We start from the raw sequence: 24,400 nt of genomic DNA, 5'->3' as shown, positions 1-24,400 counted from the left end.
AGCTCCTCCCGGAGCCCAGCGGACTCCAGCTCAGCGGGGGCCGGCAACGGGGCACGGCTTAGGCTCGGCAAGGTGTGAGCAGCCGTGGTCCGGCCCAGCCTCAGCCGAGGTCCCGCAGCCTCCCGTCCCCACCCGGTCACTGCTGGGGCCAGCCCGGCCCCGCCAGGCCGAGTCTGTGCGATTCAGCCCTTCTGGGACACAGGGCCAGAAAGACTTCAGCCCTGAAGCAGCAGGCTTTGAGTTCAAGCCTTGGGAAGCACTTGCCAAAGGCTTGATGGCAATTCATACGTTCATCAAGTCACCCCACTGAAAGTTATGTTTCTAGAATCTTCCCGTATCTCTCCCTTGATTGGTTGCAATTCGTCGCAGTATTTTGCATCTTTCTAACCCCAGCCTGTGTCTGGACCCATGCCCTCAGACTGTGCCCTCACACCTCCCCTAGATATTGTTGTGTCTGCCCCTAGGCCTGGTCTTTGCACTTTGCTCCTGTGCTGAGCAGGCTTTATGGGCCTCATCCCTACTTGATTTTCCTATTCCAGTTGGTTTTGGGGACTCCAGTGAACCCGATCCTTTAATTTCCTCCTCGGTTGCCCGGGTGTCAGGGGACCCTGAAGCTTTAAGGATTGTTGTGGCCACTGTCAGCACGACTGCAAGGGCCGCAGTGCAGCGGGGCCCGGCCCGACCGGCAGCCGGGTACCTCCTCAAAGGTGGAAGCAAGAGAGAGATTTCCCGGGCTTGCCTGTCTGCAAAATGTCAATCTCACAGAGGTGGATCCAGCTTTTTAAATGCTTTAATAGGTAGTCAGTTCCCACAGCTAGCCAGCTCTTGGATTTTGCTTGGCACAGGGGCAGCTCTCGCTTAGCAGCTCCTCTCAGGAAAATCATTTCCATGGGGGGCTTCTTCCCTGCTCACCAAATAGCAATTCATGCAAAAGCAGCACGAACTGTTCTTCCTGTCCTCCTATCTTTGCCAGAGAGTGCCTTTCAAAGGGATAATAATTGGGAGGGAGGGGGTTTACATTTTCCATTGCAAAGGAGCCTCCTGCCTCCCTTAGCAGGCCCCTGTCTTTCAAACAAAGACACACACGGTCTCCTTTTGCACCTTCACTTGCCCCCAGCCACTCCTGATCATTTGAAGGAGCGGCTCAGAAGAAGGGGCTGCAATCCCCCAAGGCCTGGGCTGCTCCAGGCCGCTCCTGGTGCCTTGGGCTGTTGAAGGGGTGCTGGGGTGGCCTTTGTGACACAGGCACGGGGTGCTGGGGTGGCCTTTGTGACACAGGCACAGGGTGCCGGGGTGCCCTTTGTGACACAGGCACAGGGTGCTGGGGTGGCCTTTGTGACACAGGCACGGGGTGCCGGGGTGGCCTTTGTGACACAGGCACGGGGTGCCGGGGTGGCCTTTGTGACACAGGCACGGGGTGCCGGGGTGGCCTTTGTGACACAGGCACAGTGCGTCAGGGGCCGTGGTGACGCGGGACCTTGCGGTGCCCAAAGTCCATTGTGACATGGCAGAGCCCCGCCCCGGCTGGGGGGTATATAAAGGGCTTGTGGGGCCTGGGTCAGTCCCAGGACAGTGGCTGTGTCCAGGTACCTGTGTGTGCCAGAGGACTGCAGGCACAGAGGAGGAGAAGGCGAAGCCCAAGTCCCAGCCCCCCAGGCCCTGGCCTGGCTCGCAGAGAGCCCAGGCCTTGAGGGAGCAGCAGGAGGAGGCTGAGAGGGCAAGCAGAGGGAGGAGAGGAGCCGTGGAGTCCTGCGCTGAGGAAGAGCCAGAGCTCTGCTGAGGAGAAATGAACCAGTTCCAGCAAGGGACTCCAGGGGAAGCCTGCACTGAGCCACAGCTGTCCCCAGGAGAAGCCCAGAGCTGCCAGGAGCTCTCTGAGTGGGATGAAGGCCTTGAGCAAGAGCTGGTCCAAGTATGGGGGAGCTACTGGCATTTCTGGGACTGGGATGAGGGCAGGGAGCAAGAGCCCTCCCCAGTTGTCTCCGAGTGGGGCGAGTGCAGGGAGCAGGAGCCGTGGCAGGCGGACAGCGATCACTGTCAGGAATTCTCAGATTGGGAAGAATCTCCTGAGCAGCGGCTGTCCCCAGGAGAAGGCACGAGCCGCCGGGCACTCTTGGACTGGGAAGCTTGCCGCAAGCAAGAGCTGTGCCAGGATGGCCAGGAGGTGACTGGAGGCAAAGCAAAGAGAAAATCCTCCAGGTCCAGCTGGGATGATGACAGTGATGGAGAGCTGGCTCAGGACAGCAGGGAATACTGCGACATCCTGTGCAGCCAGCTCAAGGCCTGGCAGCGGGAGGACGATGACTGGGATGAGGTGAGCGTCCTGGAGCTGCACGAGGAAGGAGAAGAGGCCAGGCAGCAGAGACTGGCAGATTTAGCCCAAGAGGGAATCCTGCTGCCTGTCCCTCGAGAAGCTTGGGAGGAGTGCCAGGAGCCCGAGCTGTGCCCGCAAGAGCAACTCTGTGCCGGGCCTGGCCCTCTGGCAGCCCAAGCCACGGTGGAAGATGTCTCTTCTCCTGGGCAGCCGCTTCCCCACAGGAAAGGCCGCTCGCTCTTGAGGCAGGCACTGTGGGAGCTGCGGGCACTGCGGGGGCTGCAGGGGCTGCGGGGGCTGTTCCACTGCCCCTGCCTGGCGGCACAGCCACAGGATCAGCGCCCGCTGCCAGCAGCGCCAGGCTGCAGATGGCGGCTGCCCCGCGGCCTGCCCGGCGCCCCGAGGGAGCCGCACGGGCTGCCCCGGCCTGCGCTGGCCCTGCGGGCCGAGTTGGCCCCGGCCGCTCTGCAGCACCCCCGGGGCGGCTCCCCGAGGGCACACGGCAGCCCAAAGCGGCACCCGAAGGGGGACCCTCACTGCCGGGGCTCAGCGCCGCATCCCGGCCCATCGTCCGGACGGGAAGGCCCCTGGAAAGTCATCGGCTCCCAGCGGCAGCCTGGCACCGCCAGCGGCACCCCTGCACCGGGTCCCCGAGGGCCACAGCCACACGGCTCTTGGCCCTTTGCAGGGACACTGGCTCCAGCTCCTCCCTGCTGCACTCCAAGGCCATTTCCTCTCCTCCGGAAAGGACTCCATGCTGATCCTGGGGCACTTTGGCCATGAGGAATGGACACAGACAGGAGGTGTTGCTCCCAGGACACGACGGCGGCCTGCTGGACTGCAACACACACAATTCTAACAAAGGAAAAGAAAGTTGTGTTTAGGAAGTAGTAATAGGAAAGAAAAAAACCCCAACACCCCCCCCCCCCACTAAAACCTGCATAAGACCCTCCAGAAACCAAAAAATGATAAAGAATAAGAATAGGAATATTAGGAAGAAGAGGTAGAAGCTGAAGTAGATGAAGACGTAGTAGTACTTAAAACATGGAAAATTAAGAATAAGAATAAAATGTTGGAGTCTGGAATACAGAGTGTGTGCCCTTGTTTCTGATACTTAGTTATAAGATCCAGGTATAAGTTCCCCCAGGCAGGGCAGGTCCCTGGGTGCTGCCCCTGGCCCAGATAGTTTTTAGATGGGAAAAACTATCAGAAGTAAGGTTTTAGAAGACAAAATGTCTTCCCTGCTGACAGCACCGTAAGGAATAGCTGCAGGGCAGAGTTTTAAAAACAGAGGTTGTCTTGACCTCTCTACAGCCTTGCATGGTGCTCAGCATGATAGATCAGGGGAAAAAATATTATAGTGGTGTGGTAGCAGCCTCAGGGAGACAAAGAGTTACATTGTCCCACCCCAAATCCCTTGAGAAGGGCAGCCCAGGAGTTCTGATTGGGTTTGAGTCCCTGAGGGGCTCTCCCTTGCTGTGCTTCTACTGGTCCCTGACCCTGAACTCCACCCTCAAAGGTGGAAACCCTCGGGGGTTCTGTCCCTCAAAAACCCCTGCTGTGCCTCTGTTTGGGGCTCTCTGTTCTGGACCTGACTTTGTTCCCATGCTGAATAAATGGTTTCATGAACGGGAGCCCGTCTCGGTTGGTGTTCCATGCTGGTCCCCAGAATCCTGCTGCTTCCCTGGACGAGATCCTGAGGTTGCTGACTGCAACATATGGTGAGAGAATGCGTGGCATCCAGCGAAGCAAGAGAACAGCAGAACCCCCTCCATGGACACCTCGTAAGTCACCGGCTGATGGCTTGAGAGCCGGCGAGACCCCCGTCTAAGAAATGAGGACTCGAGAGTACCTGGCAGGAAGGCTGGGTTGGGAGTGCCTCGGGCATGGGGAAGAAAAGGGCTTACGGAGGTGTGGGAGTCGGGACCAGACACTGGGACACCTTATATCACCCAACGAGACATATTATGGATGATATTAACATTATGAACGATTATATTAACATTATGGACGATTATGGACGGTATGGCTCTTCTGGTGGACTGTTTTTGTCTTCTGTGAAGTTCCTTTGTTTTTTTTTTTGGTGTATACCTCCCTGTACCTTCCCCTTTCCTCTGTTCCTAAGGGCAGGACAAAGGGTGAAAAAAGCCAAGATGGCTCGGGGCTGCTGCCAACTCCCCATCACCCCGGTGTCTTTCTGCCATCCCATCCCTGTTCTGAAGGCAGGCAAGGGACGGAGAACATCCAGAGTGATGCAGGTCTGATGCCGTCTGCCCGCCGTTCCGTGTCCTCCTTCACCCCCTGTCTTTCCATATTCCCTGTTCCTGGTCCGGGAAAGTCCATCCCGGCCTCCCCCCCCATCCCAAGATGGCTCTGGCCACGCGGTCTGGGATCCCTTGTTTCCCGCCTTGCTCCTTCTTTTCCAGCCCCGAACCTTCCCTTCCCCCAGTAACTCCTGCTTCACTCCCACCTCTTTGTTCGGTGCTCCACCCCTGGGGGCTCTGCCTTTTCCATCCTGGGCAACACCTCCTCTGGGGAAATCGAAACTGTAACCTGAGCTCCCAAAGCCAGTGTTTCACCGAGATCATCTAAAGCAGCGATGCCCACATGGGAACCAGAGCTGAAACTGGAGATGGAAGAACTCTGCCCCTCGTGAGAGGAGATCTAAGAGCTGCACCCTTCCTCAAAGAGAATCCTAAACTGGAAGAGACTGAACTAAAAAACCATTATGTTTGCATTAAGTACCATCACTGTTTAATTTGCCCGGCGTGGTCCGAGATTTAAGTGTTTGTTTTGAATTTTGTTTTTTCTGTTTGCTTAATGTGTTTTGTTATTGAGTTTTTGTTGTCCCACAAAGCAAAGTGGGTGCTCTGTGGAGGAGGTGAGATTTTAAGGTATATGTTTGGAAACATTTTAAGCTCCTAATTAAAATTAAAAAAATAAAAATAAAAAAAAAAAAAAGGAGCAGATGTGGCAGCGGCCTCAGGGAGACAAAGAGTTACATTGTCCCACCCCAAACCCCTTGTGAAGGGCAGCCCAGGAGTTCTGATTGGGTTTGAGTCCCTGAGGGGTTCTCCCTTGCTGTGCTTCTACTGGTCCCTGACCCTGAACTCCACCCTCAAAGGTGGAAACCCTCGGGGGTTCTGTCCCTCAAAAACCCCTGCTGTGCCTCTGTTTGGGGCTCTCTGTTCTGGACCTGACTTTGTTCCCATGCTGAATAAATGGTTTCATGAACGGGAGCCCGTCTCGGTTGGTGTTTGATGCTGGTCCCCAGAATCCTGCTGCTTCCCTGGACGAGATCCTGGAGTTGTGGACTGCAACAGCAGGGTATTGGATGAAATACACAAATTGACACATTGGGGGACGCAGGGTCTATGTGACCATTTCTTGAGGGAGAACATCTGCATAGGGGTTTATGATATAGCAAAGGCCATCACTCAGGGCTGTGTAACGTGTCAAAGGGTAAACCAATGAGTGATGACGAAACCCGTACCAGGGGGGAGGGAACTAGCGGAGAGACCCTTCCAAAATGTGTAAATTGATTTCACAGAAATGCCTCTAGGACAGGGATACAAGCACCTGCTAGTGATCGTAGATCACCTGACCCATTGGCCAGAGGCTTTTCCCACTCGGAATGAAACAGCAAGAGTAGTAGTCAAAATACTTTTGGAACATATTGTCCCCAGGGATGGGTTAATCAATAACATAGACTCGGACCAAGGCCCCCATTTCACTGCCCGTGTCCTCCAGGAAACCACTGAAGCCCTGGGGATAAAGTGGAGGTTACACACCCCATGGCATCCCCAGAGCTCCGGTAAAATCTTGGGCTAACTCTCCTCTCACTCCAAAGTTTGAAGGATCCTACCAAGTTCAACTCACCACACATACGGCTGTGAGAACCTGGGAAAAAGGGTGGACACACGTGACTCGAGTTAAAGGACCAGTGGCACCACCAGATGGGGAAGTAAACTCTGAAAAAGATCCCTCTAACTGGACTGTTGTCCCCAACACCAAGGACTTGAAAATAACCTTAAGAAGGAAACCCAGAGACTAAAGTCCCCAACCAGGAACTGGAATTACAACAGTTGTTGTTAAGTGTTCTCTTGGCTGCTACATTTGTGGTTAAGTGTTTCTTTAAAGTCTGTGAACTAATGTTAAAGTGTTTTCCAGTTGTGGTTAACTTGTAACTATTATTATTATTATTATTATTATTATTATTATTATTATTATTATTATTATTATTATTATTTGAAAAAGTAAAAGAACCCCTCCCCCCCCGAATAAGGCTCCAATTTCCTAGCCAAGACTATATTCCTCCCTGGGCAGCTTTTCCCAAGACCAAAACCGACAACAGTAAAAAGGAGAAGGACAAAAAAAATAATAAAGCTGTAAGCCTTGGACTCAGACCCCCAAAAAAGTGTGAGGAAAACCCCAAGAGGCAAGACCAGGGGAGATCAAACATGGTTCCTGCTGACCTCTTGGGAGTCAGGGACTGGAGGGAGCCTAAAAGGATCATCACAAGGCTCATGGTAGGTCTGGTGATAGCAATGCACCTCACCAATGCCATGGGGACAGACTCTTGCATGAAATGTTATTATCCCTTGTATGATGGGGAAAATCTAGGGTCCCTGGTAAGGGTCCACACAAATTTGAGTCCTTCTTGTTATAACAAATCACAATTAGAAGAATGCCAAGAAAACAGAAAAACATATTGGATTACCAGAAATACAGCCACTTTTAGAGAACGTCTTTTGGGAGACTGTCCCATGAGGGATACTTGGCTGTGCTTTGAAAAGAACGAACCAGTAAAAGGTGAACCTGATGTGGTAAAGGAGAAAAGAGTGGACATGAGCGTGGGAAATGAAGAATGGGAAAATTTGAGTGGGAAGAACTTGTTCATTGATTTAGTTGAAAACATCAGCAAGGAATTAAATATAACTGATTGTTGGGTATGTGGGAGTACTAAAATGTCTGATATTTGGCCCTGGGAGGGAATTAGCTTGAAACCTTGAGAAATTCTAAGCATAAAATGAACTGGGGAAGGCCAAAGCACACCAGGGTATAGGAGAAGAGAAAAATGGGAATTAAAGGCTAAGGTAATTGGGGAAGACTATTCTACAAACTGGAAAAAGATATAAAACCCTGGTGGGGCGGATGGCATGCAAAAGATATAACGAAGAATCTAGGAACTAAATGGGTTCCCCCAGGAGCCCAACCTAAGATATTGATCCTTAGAGAAGAGGGAAAAAGGGTGCATTCATCACAAAGGATATAACCTTTATGAATGTGCAGAAAAAGGGATCAATCCCTTCTGGGGAATTAGAAGCCTATCAAAGCATTGGGAGTACCCCTATGAAGACAGGGAGGGTTTTTGGGAAGCCCCAGATGATTTCTTTTGGATCTGCGGGGATGCAGCTTATACACATCTACCAGGAGACTGGTCAGGTAGCTGCACGATTGGGGTGATAAAGCCAGCTTTCTTCCTGCTCCCAAAAGAAGCTGGCTCAGAGCTTGGAGTACCACTATATGACAACCTAAAGAGGCCCCTAAAAAGGAAGAAGAGGAGTGTAACAAGCACAGGAGGGACCCAGAATTGGAAAGGAACAGTCTGGACCCTGGAGGAAATAATAAGAACTTATGGGCCAGCGACCTGGGCCCAGGATGGGTCCTGGGGATATAGAACCCCAATATACATGTTAAACAGAATAATCAGGCTCCAAGCTGTAATTGAAATAACATGGAACAAAACAGCCCTGGCCCTTGATCATATAAGTGACCAACTCTCCCAGACCCGAACAGTGGTGTACCAAGTCCGACTGGCAGTAGATTACCTTCTCGCTGATGAGGGGGGAATCTGTGGGAAGTTCAACACCTCTGAATGCTGCCTAGAAATAGATGATAAAAGTGAAGTAATCTGGAACATTTCTAAAGAGATCAGAAAAATCTCCTACGTAGGGAACCAAGAATGGATGCCGATCCTGAATACTGATTGGTGGGATAGTTTCTGGTCCTTTAAGGGCTGGTGGAAAAAGGTGGCATTCATTGGTATAGCGGGACTAGCAGGACTGTTGTTTCTTCCCTGCGTCATCCTGTGTTTGATCAGAATAATTACCTCAGTAATAGAGTCTAGCAGCACGATCTACAACTCATTAGAAATAACCCAAGAGAAGGGAAAAACTAAGATCCTAATGTTAGAAAGTTCAGAGCTGAAAGAAGCAAAAAGGGTATATGACCAATACCAAAGAATAAAAAAATTTCACTACCAGGAGCCTGAACTAACAAGTTGACGCAGGCTGATGCCTGGTCAAATTAAAAGAGGGGGGATATTGCTATAAATAAAAATCCCAATGTTCAAATTATAAGTTCCTGTTTCAATCCCAGTTTAGGTCCCTGGATAAGGGGTTTTGGTGTTGTAAATCCCAAAAGGGTTCACTGTTCAGGAGTTCACACTTGTTTTATCCTTGCATTTGTATCCCCATCCCTTATTCTCTTCCAACCCGTCAGGCAATTTAGCCGCTGCTGCCCAGGATGAACTTCCCCATTTCCCATAAATACTTGCACACGGGTGCATATTAAAATCATATTACCACCTGGGAGCAAAGACAGCCCTGGACAACGAGCCACACTCAGGGAACATCTGGAGGACCACACTGTGGAGGCAGCGGGGACCTGGGGAGACTGGGTGCGCCAATCTCAGTCCGGCAAGCTGGTTGCCATGACCTGGGCAGGACTTGAGAGGGAAAACACCCCTAGACCTCTGAGCCTGAGACAGAGTCTCTGGGTGATCCTGGCGAGGATAGAAGCTCCAGTCCTGCTGACAGTGGATGACGACAGGCATGCGTGATCCTCCTCCTTGACGTCGACTACGGGTAGCAGCGGCGGCGCGCACCCCAAGCCCCCACCTCCAGGCCCAGTTCTATCTAATAAAAGTTTGTTAAAGGGAGCCGAAGGTCTCCTGGCCCTTTAATTTACTACATTAAAGATTGTTATTTTCTTCTTTTTTATTTTCTTTAGGATGTAAATATAGGATATGTTACAATGGACAGACTCCCAGGAGCTTTCTTTTGCTGCCCATGGTGCACAGGGCATAGGGGAAGAGAGGGAAAAGGGTGGTCGTGCTCAGCAAGCTTCCCAGGCATGCAGTGGTGTGGGGAGGATGGGCAGAAGCCCCTTGGCCTTTGGTGGTTGTACTGAAGCCACAAGCCCTGTCCCATCCAGGAAGCACCATCTGTGTTCTCCTGCCCGTGTGTTGCTGCCTGGGTTGCTGGGGCAGATCCTAAGGGGCCGGGGTTGTGGGAAGCCCTGAGGAGTTGGATGTCAGAGGCCATAAGCTGCCCCCAGGCACCCGCCTTGTTCCTGAAACTCGTCTTCTCTGGTGCTTTCCAGGAATTTCCCTCAGCAGATGATTAGAAGGAGGCCCCCTGTAATCAGGTGTGTAACCCTGGTCCTGGCATTAGAGAGCTGCGGGGCTGGGCGTGTGCCCTCCCTGTCCTCGGGATTGGAGCCCATCAGCCCTAGGCCATGAGCTCAACTGCCTGGGTGTTGAGCCTTGTTCCTCTTGCAGTGGGGGACACCAAGCTCTGTGGCTTTAGGTATGAGTGAGTGAGAAGAACAGAAACTTTGAGCCCAAGAGGAGCCACAGTAAGGCCCTCTGGGCAAAGCATATTCCTGGCATTCCCAGGGCAGGGATACATGAGAGTGTGGTGGGCAACTTCAGGGTGCCACGGCTGGTTTGTGCTGGGCGACCTCCCTGTGTGCAGGGCTGGGTCTCTGCTTTGCTGTTGCTGGCCTTTTGCCATTGTGCTCCTTTGGCTGTCTGGAGAGAGGGGCAGCCCTATAAGGAGGGTGAAAGCCCCTGTCTCCAACACCTCAGGGTGGAAATGCAGCTCTCCTGGCCCTCATGCAGCTCTCCTGGCCCTCAGCCCACACTGTAAGCAGGGCAGAGCTTTTTCCCCTGCCCCTGCGGCTTTCTGCCTGCTGCTGGCCCCTGGGGCTGTACTCAGGGTGAGTGAGTTACTGAGGGGATGGCTGGTGGCCCTGGATTTGCTGATGGGACGTGTGGGTTACTGAGGGAAAGGTGGGTGCTGCAAGTGATGCTGAGGGGACATGTGAGTCACTGCGCTGATACTAGGTTCTCAGAAGAGATTGAAAGATATGGGAGAAATTTCTCTTTACAAACAAACTCTGGGTAAAGCTAGGAACCGAGAGATGGAAGAAGCAATGCGTGGAACCATCAGATCCATAGGATAAGAAAAATGGGGGGTATGCATTAGAAGGGGGTCTGTATTAGGTGATTTGGGAAGCCTGTACCTCTCAAATACCTCCACCAATGGGAAAGAGAGTGGGAAATGCGGCCAGGAAATTAGGAAAAAAAGGAGTCTGCATCCACTAAAAATTTGAGAGACCCCAGGGGAATGCCCCATGGCCTTTCCCTTTATTCAAATAAAGTAACAAGACTCCTGTGTCTTCTTTTTGGATATAAACCTCTGGTGTTTGTGGGTTAATTTTCCTGACGTAAGTGCCTCATGCATCACTGAGGGAAGGCGGATGCCCCGTGTGTTGCTGAGGTGTCATGAAGGTCTCTGAAAGGCATGAAGGTGCCCTGCATGCCACTCTGGGGCCATGAGGGTCACTGAGGGTGGCAGGTGCTCAGGATCCCACTGAGGTGACATGGGGGTCACTGTGCAGAGGTGGATGTCTGTCGAGTCTCTCAGGGTACATCGGAGTCACTGAGGGAACGTGGGCATGACTTGAGGGGGACACGGGCATGCCGCGTGTGGCTGAGCAGACACGCCGGTCCCTGAAGGTACCCGAGGGCTGCTAAGGGGACGTGGGCGCTCCCTGAGGGACCCGGGAGGGGCGGGCGCGTCCCCACTGCGCAGCCGCCGCCGCCGCCGCCGCTCCCGGCCGCAGGGGGCGTTTCCCGCCCAGGCGCGGGCGGCCCCGCCCCGCCGGTCCCCTCAGCCACGGGGCGGGAACTCTTCAGCCCACGCAGACACAGATCTCTGCTTATTTCTTTATTTTACTGTAATAAAAGTGCTTTATCTCACCCCGCTGGCCGTTCTCCGTCTTATCCTCTTCCCTGTCCCAGTGGGAAAGAGAGTGACAGAGCGACAGAGTGGGCACCTGGCACCCAGCCAGGGTCGACCCACTGCACTCATTTTGGCACCTGAATGTGTGGCGATATAAAGTTGGTGAAATGGACGATAGCAGGAGCCTCGAGGGGCCGGGCTGGAACAGCAGAGGAGTGCAGGCCTGGGGTGGCAAAGAGTTTAGCAATGAGCCCGAAGCTGTGGCAGGAGCAGCATGGGGCTGGGCAGACCCAGAGATGTGGAGCTAAAAGTGGAATAAAAATCGGGATCAGCAGCAGAAACAGCAGGGGCTGGGCAGGCCTGGAAGGAGAAAGAAGGTGGAGGGGGGGGGGGGATTGTTTTGGGTGTCCCCTGGCTGTCACCTGTGTAATGCCCTGGCAACAGCAGCAGCTGCTGGGCTCCCACAAGCAGCCATGAGATGCTCCCTTTCAAAGGGGGTTGGGGTCCTGGTTTTCCCCTGAGCACCCAAGCACATGGTGAGGATCCCTCCCAGAGTGATCGGGTATTGAAAGGACCCAGTTACATGGCTACACTTGTGAGCAGAGGCTCACCCACAGTAAACAGACACAGTGATGGAAAAGTTGTGCAATAGCAGTGGTTCCTCGGGGCAGCAGCAGTCCAACGCCAAAACCTCAACTATTTGCCCTTTGAGCCGTGTCCCCCAGCTAAGAGACAGCCACAACCCCACCACCTGTCCCTCCTCCCCCAGGCATGACTCCCAAATGCTCCTTTCCCTTGGCTGACTCCTTAGTGTGGGATGTAAGAGGTCTCAGCCACGTCTTGTTTCTTCATGACCTGTATTTTGCCCCTGGACAACCACTCCCTTCACAGAGTCTTTCTTCCAGATGGGAAACAATTCCCTAAAGAATCCAAAGCAAAAGAAGTGCCTCTACTTTGCTGTATTGAGATAAAATTAAATGCTAAAAAATAGCTAAAATATAGAATAAGAAAAAAATTTCTTAGCTTGTAATGGCCCAGCTCCTTATCAAATTCAGGGATCACTAAATTTCTAGCTAAATACAATCTAACTCATTTTCAACATGTAAACAAGACAGCCAGTCCTGTCCTGCTGGGTCCCAGCAGTGCCTCGCAGCAGTCCTGCATCCATGTCAGGATGCTGGCCAACACAGAGCTGTCCTGGAAACTAAGGCAGCTGACTTGACGTTTGTGCAGGTACCCAAAGGTCAAACCCAGCGCTGTTCCCTCAGGATTTAGCAGTCCTGAGTGATCTCCCCTGATGTCACCCACTCCTTGTGGCACCAGTTGCTTTCCTGTGGAATGTTCTACCTGCCCCAAGAGTAAAGAGGGAGCTGGAGAAAGAGCTTGCCAGGCTGCTCTTGATCCTTTCCCAGCAATCCTGGTTAGGGGGAGAAGTCCAAGCTGGCTCAAATGTGTAAATGTAACAGCTGTGCACAGGAAGGGTCAGTGGGAAGGATGATCCAGGAACCAGTGGCCTGGCAGCCTGAGCTTGCTACCGCGCAAGGCCTTGGGGCAGATCCTGCTGAGTGCCATCCCATGGCATGTGCAGGGAACCAGGGGGTCTGCTGGAGGGTGGGAAAGCTCTGTGGTGGGATGGGAACAGTTGAGGGTCCTGCTGGGGTGTTGAGGAGTTCTGTGAGTGTGTTTTGGGGCTGTTTGTGTTGGTGGGTGTGTTGGGGAAGGAGTTGTGTGGAAGTGAGAGGTCTAGGCTGGAATTTGAGTCAGTTTGACGGGAGCATCCATGGTTTGGCTCAGCTTTGGTTATGGAGGACATAAGGAATATCTGTGACTTTTCCTGTTAGTGGTCCTGCTTCTCATGCAAAAAAAGAAGAGGGGAGAGCTGTAATTTACTGGCCACCTAGATATCTGTACCAGGGGGAGGATTAGCCTTTTTGCAATCTACTCAATTGTTTGGACTACTTTTGTAATACTGAGTGAACTTTCATTCCTTGAGAGCTTTAATTTTTCAGAGAATTAGGATATTATCATCCCTCCATAGAAAAGCAAAGGTTTGCAAACGAAAGAATGGCCTTTTTTTAGCCTCTGTGTAGTGCTTTATTTTGTAAAATGACTCTCAATGGATGATGTTAAGGCAAAGGACTTGCTGCTTTGAGATGGGAAGCAAACTTGCAACTCTTTCACATTCTCTGGCCATTCCAATTAATTGTTGAAGTCTGCAACTTGTAGGAAATTCTTGAGTTGAGCAATGGGGAAGCTCTCATGAATTGAGGATTCTTAAATGCCAGATCCTTCTGTGCCTTCCCCACAAAGATGTTTTATAGCTGCAGGGAATGACATCAATGGGAATATAATTCCCACATGTAATTAATCTGACCAATACTAAGCTTTGCCAGCAGTAGCTCCAGGAGCTCCTGCCAACAGCCCCTGCAGGAAGGAGGCCAGCCCCCAATGCACGTGGGCTTTGGCTGCCCTCTGGCACAGAAACCCCCCAGGGGCACAGGTCTCTGGGGCAGGAGAAGGGCACCAGCACTGCCAGGGCTCGGCTGGGGTGGCAGGTCTGCCTCAGTGGGGGACTCTGCCACCAGACCTGCTGATTTCAGTGCTGCCAGGCCCCTGTACAGATTCTGTGCAAGGCCCCGTGCCCTTCCTGCTGTGGCTGTGTCAGCAGCCCTGGGGGCTCCTTCTGCTGCCCTGAGCCTGCAGAGCAGGGCAGCGTTTGCTGATGGTTTGAGGCGTTCCTAAAGATCCTGTTGGGCTGTCTAAGACACTTTGGGCAAGGAATTCCTTCCAACCTGGGCCACTTTGGGGGGGATGGGGGCAGCCCAAGGGCAGGTGGCAGTGTGTGCAAGGGCCCTTTGTGACATATGGTCACCATGGGATGGAAAGGGACAGGGTGTCAGAGAGCCCTTTGTGACATGTGGTGACATAGGAGCTGGCGGTGACAGGGCAACGCCACAGTGCCCAGTGCACGCGACGGGACAGGACGCGGCAGAGCGGTGCTGTGAGGAGCCCCCGCACAGCGCACTCGTTTGTGTCTGACCCGGAGCTTTTCCAAGTCTTTACTCATACAGGTGACCTCGTGGCAAGACTGCGGGCCTTGGTGGCCCGTGGCTTTCCCGAGGCTTTTCTTTTGCAGGTGTCTGCCAGGCCAGACTGCGAGACTTGTAACCTGGAGCTTTTCTGAGGCATCTCCCATTCTCCCGGCCTCTGCCCTCAAGGTGAGACTGTGGGACTTAGTGAGCACAATCATTTACAAGGAGTCTCCAGCCATTATGGCAGGAGCCCTCAAGACCAGACTGCAGGACTTGCTGTCCTGTAGGCTTCCTGAGGCTTCTCTGTCACAGGTGCCTAAAAGGCACAAATGGACAACTTGTTGACTCAGAGATTTCCCAAGGCATCTCTCTTTAAGGTGCCTTCAAGGCAAGATTGTGTCATGGCGGGCAGATTCCTCAGGCTGTTCAAGGTGTTCAGGGGGAAAAGAAAGAAAGAACCTGGAGCTGCCCCAGCACAACAGCCGGAAGAGCTGGAGCAGTTCCAGCCACTGCAGGATGGTGAGTGGCAGAACTGGGCCACAGGGCTGATGGCTGCAGTCAGCTGGGCCCTGCCCCATCCCATCCCATCCCATCCCATCCCATCCCATCCCATCCCATCCCATCCCATCCCGTCCCGTCCCGTCCCGTCCCGTCCCATCCCATCCCATCCCATCCCATCCCGTCCCGTCCCGTCCCGTCCCGTCCCGTCCCGTCCCGTCCGCTATGGACATGCCCATGGACAGGACACAAGAGGGATTGGGGCTGACCCCGGCACTGGCTGTGCTCCATACCCTGAGCCATCCCAGGGCTGTCCCTGCCTGGGGAGTGCAGGGCTGGGCTGTGTTCTCCGGCCTCTCCCGCAACCCCTCAGCTCTGGCTGCTCTTTGCCAGATGCAGCCATGGACAGGACACAAGAGCAGGAGCCTGCCCATGGCCGCTTCCACAGAGCAGCGCAGGTACCTGCAGCCATCCCCACCTGGGCTGGGCCTGCTGGCACTGCTCAGCCCAGCAGTGGAGCTTGGAGCACTCCATGGAACATGCCTCTCTCCCCTGTCCTTTGTTCTCCTTGCACAGAGGTTCCGCAAGTTCCTGCGCATTCGGCATAGAAAGATCAGCCCCATAGGAACTGAGGGCACAGCTGAGCCTGACTCCGGGCTGACCGAGCTCCAGGCAGAGCCTGATGTCAGCCCAGATTCAGCTGAGTGCTCAGAAGACTCTGACACTGCAGTGAATGATGAGAGGGAAAACTCTGACATGGCAGTAACTGAGGATGTGGCTATTCCAAATGATGATGCTGGAGAGACTCAGGGCATTGCAGATGCTGGCATCACACCCACTCCTGCTCTGAGTCAGGAACTCATAAGGGACAATTTCAAGGACAACTGTGTTTCTTCTGAGCAGCAGGTACCCAGCCTGGGGCCAGAACTGGAGGCCTCCCAGGATTGTGTGCCCCCTCCAGCCACATCCACAGGGGCCCCTCAGCCTTTGAGGCCAGCACAGTGTGATGGGAAGGGAAGCACTTCTTGGGGGAAGCTGGGGAAGTTGCTGCCTTGGACAGCACTCCAAGTCTTCCCCATGCCTCCTCCAGGTGCCAGCTATTGTAAGGAACATTCACCAGAGTCTGGTGTCCCATGTCACTGTGGATGTCAGGCAGAAAATTGACATTATAAGGCTGGCTGAAGAACACCCTGCTGATGTGGTGCTGACCCTCCTGCACTGTGCCCCATCGTGTGACAGGTATGGGGCCCACGTGCCTTGAGAGCTCAGGGCTCAGCAGCCTTTAGGGCCCATGGCCCTGCACAGCCTGTCCAATGGGCTCTGCCCAACAGGCAGAGAGGTCCAGGAGCCTCGGGCCCCTCTGTGTCCTGAGGCTGCTGCCAATGCTCCCTCCCTGCCCCTCAGGGCACTGGGGCTCTGTCACTTGGGTCCCCACAGCTACACAGGGCATGGCTCTGTGACTGAGACACCCCTGACACAGAGCTCTGATCCCACAGAGCTGCTGAAATGATGTGGAGAGCCATAGGCTCGTCGGGACCAACAGTAGAGAAAGTGCTGCCAACACTGCTCTGTGTGATGGAGGATTGGCCTCTGCACAGCATCTGCACCTCTGATGGAGACAACAAGGATGTTTTTGCTCTGGCTGTGAGTTCCTGGAGCTGGCCTTTGATCACCCAGACGCTGCTTCTCCAGCAGCTCTCCATCCTCTCCCTGCTTCAGTTCCTGAGCTGAAACCTGGGCTAGGGGCAGGCTCAGGGGGCACCAGGCCTGCTGCTCCCCCTGTGTCTCCCCTCGGGCCCTGCCCCATGGACACCTCGGCACTGAATGCTGTCTTTGGGTGCTTCTTTTGCAGGCAACTCTGGTGCTCTGGCTGATTATCCAAGCGCCTGAGTGCCACGAGGCGTTGATCCTTTATTCCGCCCGCCTGTTTCTGGCTCTGCTGTTCCATGTTGTCATCACCACTCAGCAGACGCCACCAGTGGAAGTTGACAGCTTCTGGAGAGCATGCCGGGAGGAATACTGCCTTCCCAGAAAACCCAACAGGTCCCAGTCCTCCTGTCCTTCCAATGCCTTTGTGACCAGCACCAGTGCACCCAATGTGACCTGGGCTTTGCTCTGCACACAGGTTTGCAGTGCAGGCCATGAAGGCTCTGCTTTTCCGACTGCGGTGTGAGAGTGTGGTCATGGAAATGCGATGCAAGTGTGGCTGGGACACGCTGCTCTGTGCTGACACCCAGCACTATGCCGTGGGTCTGCTGGCCAGGTGAGACCCCCTTCTCCCCACTGCCTCTGAAATTGTGCCCTGTGCTTGGGGTGCCTCACACAGTCCCTGTGGTTCTGCGACAGAGGGCCTTGTCACTGAGGGATGGCCAAGCAGACTGGAAAATGCTGGCTGAGGGTGCCCAGAAGGTGCCTCCCCCCAAAGCACCCCCATCCCCTCCAGTGTGGTGAGGAAAGACCGGATCTCTGTGAATCAGTCCCGGTCTCTTGCCCCTCCAACTCAGGGTCTTGGTGCCTTTTCCCTCTGACAGGGAGATGCACGGTGCCTCCCTCTCTTTGTGTTCTGGGATTGCACTCCGCCTGCTCCGGCTGCTCAGCAGAGAGGAGCCACCCTGGGATCTGCCCTTCCTGGCATTCTTTGTGGAGGTGAGCCCGATGGCCAGCACTACCTCGCTGAGCTGCCTGCCAGCCCTGTCCCCTTGCATAGCCACAGCTGCCTGGGACGGTGCCCGTGCCCTGTGCTGCTGCCTGGGCCCAGCCCTGCCCAATTCCAGGCTCCTGCCGGCCAGCTCCCCTGTCACTGCCCTGTGCCTTTCAGGTCCTGGATTGCCTGAACTTGCGTAAATGTGGTGACAGTGTCCTGGAGATCATGTCAAAGCACCTGCAGAGCAAGTGCAGGCAGAGGCGTCGCCTGGCATTCAGAGGCCTCATGGTGCTCAGCAAATTTCCTTCGATGGTGAGGACAGGGCAGCAGCTGAAGCTGTGCTGGGCAAAGAAGTCCCTTGGGCTGGCTGGGCTTCAGGAGCTCAGGCAGCTGCTCCCAGCTCTCCTGCCTCACCTGCCTGAGTGCTTTGGGACAGGCCTTTGGCCTCTGGGCCTGGCAGCAGCAGGGTGGAGTTGCAGTGCGTCATGGGGTGACTTTACTTTTAAGATGTGTTCGGGAGCTGTGAGGAAGTTGAAGCTGTGAGAGGCTGATGGGAGTTTTTCCTCTGACCAATTATTGGTCATTTCTGAGAATTGGTGGTGGTTTTAACCATTGAGAAGTGAGATCAACTTGTGAACACTATCTTAAAATGTAAAGCCAGGGTTCTTTTGTTCTCTTTGGTTTCTGGCTTCTGATGAGGTAACAGGGCTCTGTCTCGGTTTCCCCACCCCACTCCAGGCTGGACAAGGCCACAGAGGGTGGGGAGGGGGGAAACGGAGCCAGCCTGGCTTGGTTTGCAGTTTCTGCTGCTGAACTGAAACCTGACACCATGAACATCTGCAGCTTTCCAAGACTTTAACTCTTTTACTACTTGGATGAAACTTACAGATTACTCCTTTTTTCCAGAGAGAGAGAAGGAGGAGAAAGAGAAAGATAACATGAAGAAGACATCATAAAACCCTCAAAGACAGTGACGAAAAGAGTTAAGTTTTAGATGAGGAAGAGAGAATAAAGAGATGCTATAATTAAGCTGAAATATTTTTCTATTAAAGCTATGGAGATGGACAATAGTGTTCTGAAAAAGAGCTCCTTTAATTCAGAGCATATTGGAAGGAATAGAGTGTTTCAAAGTGTGGATTTTGAGTAAAAGGTGGAGTAATTGTGATACAGTGAAGTGCTGGAACAGAGGGGAGAAGTAATAGTTGAAGATTTGGAGCCTTGAGAGGCAAAGAGAAAAATTTCTGTTTCCAGGGAGGCTCACAGAGACAGATGAAGAGAACTTTTACCTTTGAATAGCTCATCCTTAAAAATGACATCCCTAGACTCATTTGACCCATAACACACCTCAGAGTGATGTGAAATGGGAGGAGTGAACTGATGACAGATTTCCAGGCAGCTGACATCAGAGAAATAGAAAGCTATAACAGAAATAGTTTTCTTGTGAGAAACTCCGTAGATTAGCAGAAGAAGGCTTCTGTTTCTCTACGAAGACTGATGAAAAGACTCTAGCAGGAATTGGGACTGTTTTAAAAACCAAAGTTCCAAAGTTTTTTGTCTCTATGTTGTCATGTGAACAAGGGAATGGTTGGGTAGTGGGGGATAAAAGGGTTTTCTGGAAGTTTATTCTGGTGTTCTTATTCTTGTAGTTTTGTTAATAAACTTCCTTTATTTCCTTTTAAGTTTTAAGCCTATTTTGCTCTTGCTCTAATCCATATCTCACAGCAAGAAATAAGGAAGTTTTCTAGTAATTTTTTAGTTACTGCTTTAAAACCACGACAATGTGAAAGAACAATTCCTCTTCTTGGTTTAAGACCAAAACTGCAACATTTAAAGTTGTTTTATTAAGCCGTGGAGACAGAGAGAAGACTGTGGACTAAGGCAATGGCTGAGGTTGCTGTATCTTAATGAAGAGCTGTCAGTACCAAGTTGTTACTCAATTGTTTGCTGCTTTGGGCAGAATATTCAAAAGATAGACAACTTCTGACAAGCAGTAATCCTTTCCTTATACCCCAAGTATTTGGATGCTTCAGGACATTTATCACAGCTGCCAAAACTGGATTCACAACCTGTGGGTTTCAAAAGGAGAGCGAGATTTTGCCTGTTCTTGCTTTGGGAAAAGGGGAAAATATTCTCATTCCTTCTTCTCTTTCTTTGCCTACATCTTTTTCACCGACTTTTGACTGGACTCAGCTCAGTGATAAACCATCCACAGGAGCAGCCAGGGCTCCTTGTGGCTCTTTCCTAGTGAGGAAGCTGTGCTGAAGCCACACCTCCTGTAAAATGCACTCAGCATTTTACATACTGAGCTTTCCTATCAGCCTCCCACATCTCAGCCATTCCGTGCTGGGAAATGACAGACAGGGCTGCAGAGTGATGGGGGGAGGAGGGGAGAGGAGACAGTGCTTCGTTTAATTATCCCACTTCAGCCTGATTGCTGCAGTGGTATCTTAAAAGTGAAAAGATTTGGAAACTAGATTTCTGGTAATCAGCATTGAGAATATTGTAATGCCAGCAGCCAGCCTCTTTCACCGAGGATTTACTTCTCTGGGATGAAATTGCCAGGCTCTCACATCCTCTGATCTCCCCAGAGAACCAGCTCTCACACGTGCTGGCAGACAGCATCTCTGGGCTCAGGATCAGGGGCAGGTAGCAAAGAGGGGACTCTGTCTGTCGGGGCTGGGGAAGATCCATCTCGTCCTTCAGGAGGGAGCCCACGCTGCCAGTGCTACAGCAGAGTGTTTGCAGGCACTGCTGTCACCACATCCTGATGTGAAACTGCTGCCATTTACTGCCCTGGCTGAGGCTGGGGTCCTGCACACATAATAAGAGAGGAGCTTGAAGCGAGTAGTCAAGAGTGAAGGGAGTGTGAGTGTCAGATATTGATGATCCAGCGTGCCCAGTCTGCAGCTGCACTACTGGGGGAAACCGAAAGAAAGTATCACAAAAGCAGCAGGCATCACAGATGGCCTTTCACTCTTTCCTGGACAAAAGATAGATTTAGGTAATAATTCACCTAATAATAGATTAGGTAATAAAGAATTAGGCTGTATGAACCTTCTTGAGGAACTGTGCTTGTAACACGGGCAATGGTAAAATATCAGCAAAAGCTGCAGCACACTCAGGCAGCAGACACTGTCTGAGACAGAGCAGAACAAACCATTTGGATCCCCAAAATGACTGCTCACATGAGACCACAACCTCCTGATCACTCCCTAGGTTTGTACCCATTTGGGGGGATATTTTGGAGTATATCTTGGCACAAGCAAGCATGTGCATCAAAACCAAGGAGTTTGCCAAAGAGAAATAGAGGAAACTTGCTACCCACCAGCTGTGATCCTGGCCAGGAGCTTGGGCAATAGCACATAAACACCTGTTTTCATTTGCTGAGTGGTGCTGTGACACAGGGGTGAGCGGTGACATGAAGCTTTTCATCTGGCCGTGATCTGCTTTCAAAGCTCTGTAAACAGCTCTTAGCTGAATATACCATGTAACTTTATTTTTTCCCCTTTGTTGCACGCAGTTCATCCTCAGAGGAAGAAGAGCCCCTGTGCTCATCTGGGCTTGGGAACAGCAGCTCCCTTGAACACAGCAGGCATTCAGCCTGAGGCTGAGCAGGTTCAGGCACCGAGCCACGAAGCTGTAAGTGTGCAGGCTTGCCTTGCGTAAAGAGGGAATTGTGAGTTGTTAACTGAGGGAGAGAGCTGCTGCTTGGAAATAAGAGAAAATGCATTAATAGAAATTCAATTTAAGAAAAATAAAAAAATAGCAGACCAGCCTAGTTAATTTCATAAGGATCCATGAGTAAAAAAGTAAGACCTTTAGTTAGGAAATAATTGCACACTTATGACCTGAGGCAACAGTCAGAACTTGCTGGAAACAAAATGGCACGTCATTAAATTTAATAATGCTTAATTATAGAATCATAAATATTTGAGATTGGAAAGGCCCATCAAGTCACTTAAGTCTCCCTCCTTACCAATGCAAGACTGTTCCCATATGTTGCACATATGCTGGTATGTTATCTACAGACTATTAGAACCCATTGTCAGGAGGATTTGCCTTAAATTCCGCCGTTTTCTCTTTCTTAATTTCATTCCATTGCTCCCTGATATACCTGCTTGTTTCCTGCTAAGTAATTCCTTTCCTTCCCTAGGGTGTGTGTGTGTCAGTCAAACATCTGTAGATGGTTGAAATGCCTCTCCTTAGTTATCACTTAGCCAAACTAGACATATTGATTTAGTTCTTTTAATCTTCCTCATAGGTAAATCCCTCTAGTCCCTTAATTATTTTGTTGCTCTTTTCTGAACTCTGTCTTTCCAAACCCTTCTTGTAGTCATATTAAATGCAGTATCCTAGTTCTTGTCATCCAGAACCATGGAAAAATCAGGGGTGCTGTTGCATCTCTGTTGCAATGTGATGTGTCTGACCCACTATAATATTTTTTCCCCAGATCTATCATGCTGAGCACCATGCAAGGCTGTAGAGAGGTCAAGAGAACCTCTGTTTTTAAAACTCTGCCCTGCAGCTATTCCTTACGGTGCTGTCAGCAGGGAAGACATTTTGTCTTCTAAAACCTTACTTCTGATAGTTTTTCCCATCTGAAAACTATCTGGGCCAGGGGCAGCACCCAGGGACCTGCCCTGCCTGGGGGAACTTATACCTGGATCTTATAACTAAGTATCAGAAACAAGGGCACACACTCTGTATTCCAGACTCCAACATTTTATTCTTATTCTTAATTTTCCATGTTTTAAGTACTACTATGTCTTCATCTACTTCAGCTTCTACCTCTTCTTCCTAATATTCCTATTCTTATTCTTTATCATTTTTTGTTTTCTGGAGGGTCTTATGTTTGGGGTGGGGGGGGAGGGGGGGGCAGGGTTTGGGGTTTTTTTCTTTCCTACTACTACTTCCTAAACACAACTTTCTTTTCTTTTGTTAGAATTGTGTGTGTTGCAGTCCAGCAGGCCGCCGTCGTGTCCTGGGAGCAACACCTCCTGTCTGTGTCCATTCCTCATGGCCAAAGTGCCCCAGGATCAGCATGGAGTCCTTTCCGGAGGAGAGGAAATGGCCTTGGAGTCCAGCAGGGAGGAGCTGGAGCCAGTGTCCCTGCAAAGGGCCAAGAGCCGTGTGGCTGTGGCCCTCGGGGACCCGGTGCAGGGGTGCCGCTGGCAGTGCCAGGCTGCCGCTGGGAGCCGATGACTTTCCAGGTGCCTTCCCGGCCGGACGATGGGCCGGGATGCGGCGCTGAGCCCCGGCAGTGAGGGTCTCCCTTCGGGGGCCGCTTTGGGCTGCCGTGTGCCCTCAGGGAGCTGCCCCGGGGGTGCTGCAGAGCGGCTGGGGCCGACTCGGCCCGCAGGGCCAGCGCAGGCCGGGGCAGCCCGTGCGGCTCCCTCGGGGCGCCGGGCAGGCCGCGGGGCAGCCGCCATCTGCAGCCCGGTGCTGCTGGCAGCGGGCGCTGATCCTGTGGCTGTGCCGCCAGGCAGGGGCAGCGGAACAGCCCCCACAGCCCCCGCAGCCCCCGCAGCCCCCGCAGCTCCCGCAGCCCCCGCAGCGCCCACAGCGCCTGCCTCAAGAGCGAGCGGCCTTTCCTGTGGGGAAGCGGCTGCCCAGGAGAAGAGACATCTTCCACCGTGGCTTGGGCTGCCAGAGGGCCAGGCCCGGCACAGAGTTGCTCTTGTGGGCACAGCTCGGGCTCCTGGCTCTCCACCCAAGCTTCTCGAGGGACAGGCAGCAGGATTCCCTCTTGGGCTAAATCTGCCAGTCTCTGCTGCCTGGCCTCTTCTCCTTCCTCGTGCAGCTCCAGGACGCTCACCTCATCCCAGTCATCGTCCTCCCGCTGCCAGGCCTTGAGCTGGCTGCACAGGATGTCGCAGTATTCCCTGCTGTCCTGAGCCAGCTCTCCATCACTGTCATCATCCCAACTGGACCTGGAGGATTTTCTCTTTGCTTTGCCTCCAGTCACCTCCTGGCCATCCTGGCACAGCTCTTGCTTGCGGCAAGCTTCCCAGTCCAAGAGTGCCTGGTGGCTCGTGCCTTCTCCTGGGGACAGCTGCTGCTCAGGAGATTCTTCCCAATCTGAGAATTCCTGACAGTGATCGCTGTCCGCCTGCCACGGCTCCTGCTCCCTGCACTCGTCCCACTCGGAGACAACTGGGGAGGGCTCTTGCTCCCTGCCCTCATCCCAGTCCCGCAAATGCCAGTAGCTCCCCCATACTTGGACCAGCTCTTGCTCAAGGCCTTCATCTCACTCAGAGAGCTCCTGGCAGCTCTGGGCTTCTCCTGGGGACAGCTGTGGCTCAGTGCAGGCTTCCCCTGGAGTCCCTTGCTGGAACTTGTTCATTTCTCCTCCCTCCTCCTCTCCCACCTCCCTCCTCTCTCGGCTCCTCTCCTCCCTCTGCTCGCCCTCTCAGCCTCCTCCTGCTGCTCCCTCAAGGCCTGGGCTCTCTGTGAGCCGGGCCAGGGCCTGGGGGGCTGGGACTTGGGCTTCGCCTTCTCCTCCTCCGTGCCTGCAGTCCTCTGGCACACACAGGTACCTGGACACAGCCACTGTCCTGGGACTGACCCGGGCCCCACAAGCCCTCTATATACCCCCCAGCCGGGGCGAGGCTCTGCCATGTCACAATGGACTTTGGGCACCGCAAGGTCCTGCGTCACCACGGCCCCTGACGCACCGTGCCTGTGTCACAAAGGCCCCCCGGCACCCTGTGCCTGTGTCACAAAGGCCACCCCAGCACCCTGTGCCTGTGTCACAAAGGCCACCCCAGCACCCCATGCCTGTGTCACAAAGGCCACCCCGGCACCCTGTGCCTGTGTCACAAAGGCCACCCCAGCACGCCGTGCCTGTGTCACAAAGGGCACCCCGGCACCCCGCGCCTGT

The 24,400-nt window shown here is 52.9% G+C and overlaps 2 protein-coding genes across 3 annotated transcripts in view; both read left to right on the top strand.

Moving 5' to 3' along the window:
- Positions 1-24,400, top strand: part of LOC147645216 (uncharacterized) — a 220,440-nt gene that overhangs the window by 132,616 nt on the left and 63,424 nt on the right. The window lies entirely within an intron of this gene.
- On the top strand, positions 14,293-18,588 carry LOC111922195 (maestro heat-like repeat-containing protein family member 7). Of its 2 annotated transcripts, none has more exons than XM_086874818.1 (11): positions 14,293-14,564; positions 14,756-14,897; positions 15,270-15,334; positions 15,453-15,782; positions 15,967-16,115; positions 16,373-16,520; positions 16,729-16,919; positions 17,002-17,139; positions 17,408-17,522; positions 17,695-17,832; positions 18,427-18,588. In XM_086874818.1, the coding sequence occupies exons 2-11, from the start codon at positions 14,780-14,782 to the stop codon at positions 18,460-18,462; spliced, it is 1,428 nt and encodes a 475-aa protein (XP_086730944.1). In that variant the 5' UTR covers positions 14,293-14,564; positions 14,756-14,779; the 3' UTR covers positions 18,463-18,588. The 2 variants fall into 2 exon arrangements, with proteins under 2 accessions (XP_086730944.1, XP_086730943.1); XM_086874817.1 differs by having other exon boundaries at positions 14,691-14,897.

The sequence above is a fragment of the Cyanistes caeruleus genome, unplaced genomic scaffold (assembly GCF_971803275.1).
Source record: "Cyanistes caeruleus unplaced genomic scaffold, bCyaCae1.hap1.1 HAP1_SUPER_30, whole genome shotgun sequence".
Lineage (NCBI taxonomy): Eukaryota > Metazoa > Chordata > Aves > Passeriformes > Paridae > Cyanistes > Cyanistes caeruleus.
This window is presented reverse-complemented; position numbering and strand designations above follow the sequence as displayed.